This window comes from Cornus florida, unplaced genomic scaffold (genome assembly GCF_030987335.1).
Source record: "Cornus florida cultivar Cherokee Brave unplaced genomic scaffold, ASM3098733v1 CherokeeBrave_3.0.0_Hap2_Chr07, whole genome shotgun sequence".
NCBI classification, from domain to species: Eukaryota; Viridiplantae; Streptophyta; class Magnoliopsida; order Cornales; family Cornaceae; genus Cornus; species Cornus florida.
Window position 1 is genome coordinate 30,990,272 of NW_026775577.1, and position 4,887 is coordinate 30,995,158.

General features: G+C 38.6%; 1 protein-coding gene across 1 annotated transcript; it reads left to right on the top strand.

The window, feature by feature from the left end:
- Positions 1 to 745: 745 nt before the first annotated feature.
- Positions 746 to 4,157, top strand: LOC132267630 (probable indole-3-acetic acid-amido synthetase GH3.1). Its single transcript, XM_059768763.1, has 3 exons — positions 746 to 1,416; positions 1,955 to 2,056; positions 2,320 to 4,157. The coding sequence occupies exons 1-3, from the start codon at positions 1,097 to 1,099 to the stop codon at positions 3,692 to 3,694; spliced, it is 1,797 nt and encodes a 598-aa protein (XP_059624746.1). The 5' UTR covers positions 746 to 1,096; the 3' UTR covers positions 3,695 to 4,157.
- The last annotated feature ends 730 nt before the right edge of the window (positions 4,158 to 4,887 follow it).

Genomic DNA, 4,887 nt, shown 5'->3' on the forward strand with positions numbered 1-4,887 from the left:
GGTATACAATGTGGACACTTTGGTATGGTTGGTCAATTAAAGGGTTCCAGACATGTTATAATTAATTCTTGTGTTAGGTTTAGAATGCTTTTCTATCCTCCTCCTAGCTTCAATAGGAACTCAGTTAGATACCTTCCTTTCTGGAATGGTCGATTGATTGTTGTGTTGTTTTTTTCTTTGGCTGCTGCATCTCCTGTTGTTTTTGCAGCTGGTCTTGTTTGTTTGGGGTTCCTTTCTTGCATTCTTGCGTAATTTTTAATAAAGCGATTAATTATCTAAAAAAACTAAAATTTGCAATGTTCTTATCAATCTAAAATTTGGTGCAGCTGGTCTTGTTTGTTTGTCACGTCCTGTCAAGAATATGACGTTTAATTCTCCATTTTCTGAGTGAGATCAGTGAATAGGTTCCAAAAATAAAAAGTATGATAGTTAACAATCGCCTTTATGACGCGTATTATTACAGTATTACATTATTAGATGCTACCATGCAGTTGATAACTACACCACAATTGTTGTTATTATATATAATTAGTATTATTATTTTTAGAGCTAATAATTCTCAACTGATCTATTTTTCTTTGCTTCGCAATTTATTATTTGCTTTGCAATTTATTAATTGTTCTTGTATGTAGCATTGACAACATTAATTAGTTGACTTGTTAAAAGTCTCCATGAGTCCTCAAAGAGGTCATGTAAATTAAGGAACTGTTCGATTTAGATACGAACAAAGCCCCCATCAGCGACCTTGCTGACCTCGCAAGTGTAGGGACCACCTGTCCTCTGCTATTAAGCCATGCTGACGTTTTGTAGATCCCACGTGTCTTCACCATACCTGATACCTCCAAAATAAAAATATTCATTTGTCAACACCAAAAACTGATCGGTAAAGAAAAAGAAAAAAAAAACACCACGTTTAATGATTACGTGGCAAATTAGTAAACAAAGTTGAAAAATGAGAAAACAAAACCCTAGTTAACCTCTCTGTCATTTTCTATATAAACCATGCTGGTTCTCATATGCTAAACCACACTGGTCTTCACCAAAAACCATTTGATCTTTCAGTAGCCTTCTCTTTCTATCTCTTCAAGCTTCAATCATGAGCATTGATTCCGGCCTTGATTCGCCTCTCGGCCTTCCGGCCTGTGAGAAGGATGCCAAAGCTCTTCAGTTCATTGAAGAGATGACTAGAAATGTAGACTCGATGCAGGAGAAGGTTTTGGCTGAAATATTGAGCCGAAACGCCAAGACCGAGTACCTCGGCCTGTTTGAACTTGATGGTTCAACCGACCGAGACAAGTTTAAGCCCAAAGTTCCGGTTGTCACTTATGAAGATCTCCAGCCTGATATCCAACGCATTGCTAATGGCGACCGCTCTCCAATTTTCTCCGCTCACCCCATTTCGGAGTTCCTCACTAGGTAACTAACCTATATATTCTTTGTGCGTGTGTATATATATCATGATGATTTAGAAAATAGCCTCTTCGAAGTTAAGGTAGCGTATATCTGGACCCTTCCAAAACCCTTTAATAGAGTTTGTCCTTTTCATGATGATTAACATGGTTTCATAGAGATAAGCTAGATACATGTTAATCACTGCAAACAAGGTTATGAATTCAAATTTCACTGGTTCTTGATGGTTATAGATTTTTTATTTTATTTTATTTTTATTTTTTGAGGGGTATGATAGTTATAGTTCTTAATTAGTTCATACAGGCTTCAGACTGAATTTAATTGGTCACACATGAAGGAAACTAAGAAAAAGAAAATTAGAGCAAATGGTGGTTAAAATATATCACTGAAGTTATAGTCATGTTGAGAGTATTTTTAGTTTTCCAGCTTGCAATGTTTTAAATGTTTAGTCCAAGGATATACTAATATGTATATATGTGTATATATATCAATATGTATAAATGTGCTTTGCATGAGTTGATTATGGAGTTTTGATCATCTGCAGTTCTGGAACATCAGCTGGTGAAAGAAAGCTCATGCCAACAATTCATGAAGAGTTGGATAGAAGACAGAAACTATACAGCCTCCTCATGCCTGTGATGAATCTGTAAGATTTAATTTCAGTAGTGCACATTATGTTACTTATAACTTGACTCCCATCTAATCTACACACCCTTTTCATGCCTGTGATAAATTTTGTAAGGTTTTTTTTAAAATAGATATGTGTCTTTTTTTAAATTTAAAAAAAAACCTTGTAAGTTGACCTGCCTTTGTTTAATCTTTTCATTTTACTACTAATTACCTAAAAAAATATATATAGAGCCTATTTGATGATTAAATTAATCATGAGTAATATATATATGACTGCAGTTATGTACCTGGTCTGGACAAAGGGAAGGGTCTATATTTCCTATTTGTGAAGGCAGAGAGCAAGACTCCAAGCGGCCTAGTTGCGCGGCCGGTCCTAACCAGTTACTACAAGAGTGACCATTTCAAGACCAGGCCATATGACCCTTACATGGTCTACACTAGCCCTAATGAGACCATTCTCTGCGTTGACTCTTTCCAGAGCATGTACTCTCAGATGCTCTGTGGCCTTCTCATGCGCGAAGAAGTCCTCCGAGTTGGTGCTGTGTTCGCCTCAGGCCTACTCCGCGCCATCCGGTTCCTTCAGCTCAACTGGAAGCAACTGGCTGACGACATTGAATCCGGGACCCTAAACCCTAGGGTGACTGACCCTTCGGTCCGGGAATGCATCTCCAACATCCTCAAACCCAATCAAGAACTTGCTAAGTTCATCACCAAGGAGTGTGAAGGTGAGAATTGGGAGGGCATTATAGTAAGAATTTGGCCAAACACTAAGTACCTCGACGTTATCGTCACCGGAGCAATGGCTCAGTACATTCCCACATTGGATTACTATAGCAATGGCTTACCACAAGCTTGCACTATGTATGCTTCTTCTGAGTGCTATTTTGGGCTTAACCTAAAACCAATGGTTAAGCCCTCTGAAGTTTCTTACACCATCATGCCAAACATGGCCTACTTCGAGTTCCTCCCTTATGACCCCTCAGCTCCCCCTCCGTCCCGTGATTCGCCTCCCCGGCTCGTTGACCTTGCCGACGTTGAAGTGGGGAAAGAATACGAGCTCGTGATCAGCACCTACTCTGGTCTGTGCCGGTACAGAGTCGGTGACATCCTCCTTGTCACCGGATTCCACAACGCAGCCCCACAGTTCAAGTTCATAAGGAGGAAGAACGTGTTGCTGAGCATTGACTCGGATAAAACTGACGAGTCCGAGCTGCAAAAGGCCATTGACAATGCTTCTCTACTTTTGCGTGAATTCAATACTAGCATAGTTGAGTACACTAGCTATGGTGATACTAAAACCATCCCGGGACACTATGTGATCTATTGGGAGCTGATGATTAAAGATCCAGCTAATTCACCGAGCCACGAGGTGTTGGAGCAATGCTGCCTAGCTATGGAAGAATCGCTGAACTCGGTGTACCGGCAAGGCCGAGTCGCGGACAACTCAATTGGACCGCTGGAGATTAGGGTTGTGAAAAATGGCACATTTGAGGAGCTCATGGACTATGCCATCTCTAGGGGTGCTTCTATCAATCAGTACAAGGTCCCAAGGTGTGTGAACTTCACACCCATCACAGAACTGCTCGACTCGAGAATGGTCTCGGCGCATTTTAGCCCCTATGCACCACACTGGACACCGGAACGCCGACATTGACAGTAATTTGGAAGGAAAGGAAAAGAATGGAAAGGAAAGGAATAAAGATCTGAAAGATCTGGTTAACATGTTTCCTGACTGTGGATGGACCCAAAAAAAGAAAAAAAAGGTCTTAGGTATTTCTGTATTTGTGTCTCTCTTGATTGTGATCGATCTAGTAGCTGCGGAAAGTGTCTTTGGATTTCTTTTGAAATTTGCAGTGTTTGTTTGTGTAGGTTCAAGTAATCTGTGTACGCGTGTTGTAGTTGTCATTTGTCACTAATGATATTGTTGTCGATTGTATTGTTGTATTTGTTTTCAACTTTTGAGAAAGCTGGGAAAAGACTTGGAAGTGTAATAAGAGTGAACACATATATATTGTTCCTCTCGAGTGGATTTTGGTGGGAGGTTGTAAATAAGTGCAAGTTTGGAGTGTATTGTTGTTGTCTGCTAATGGGCAAAATACACGTGTGTTTCATATGTATGCATAACGTGCTACATATTAGGTTTTCAGTTTGTTTGTATATATCTCTAATTTAGGGTTTCGCATTTATTTCTTGAATTGGCATGCTAAGTAGCAAACTAACAAAAATTAATGTATATTTAGCTATTTGGGTGGTGTCTAACATATATATATATATATATAACACATATAATAATGTATTTTAACGTTTAAAGAGTTGAAAAAAATCCGAACTCCCAGGTGACGCTAGGAGAGGGGTGTAAGGTTTATGCCATCTCTCGAGTCGAGTCATCATGAGTATCATTACTTTTTAGAAAAATTATAAAAAGTAAAAACGTATTCAAAATCATTTAGAGTTTTATACTTGAATACGGATTTTGTGACAATTATAGGTCACTCAACTTCTTGTGGTGTATATCAATTCAAGAGGTGGATTTTCATTTTTTTTACCTATTTATTTAATTTAAATTATTTTTTTAGTCAAAAACTGACAAATGAGAAAATTGAGCCACAGTCTATCACATCGATCTTTGTTGAAAATTTAGGCTTGAAGATTAATTTAATTAATATATGCCATAAAATTATTTTAGTGTTGAGATGTCATTGATTTACCAATTATACGAGCCAAAATCATCTCCCCCAAACACGGAGACGGTACCAGGGCCTTGTAGCCCAATAGTATCCCCTCTACTTCCAAAATAATTTAGTAAGGGTTTGACTCTTCAAAGGAGTAAAATGGGTGTGTGTAAGT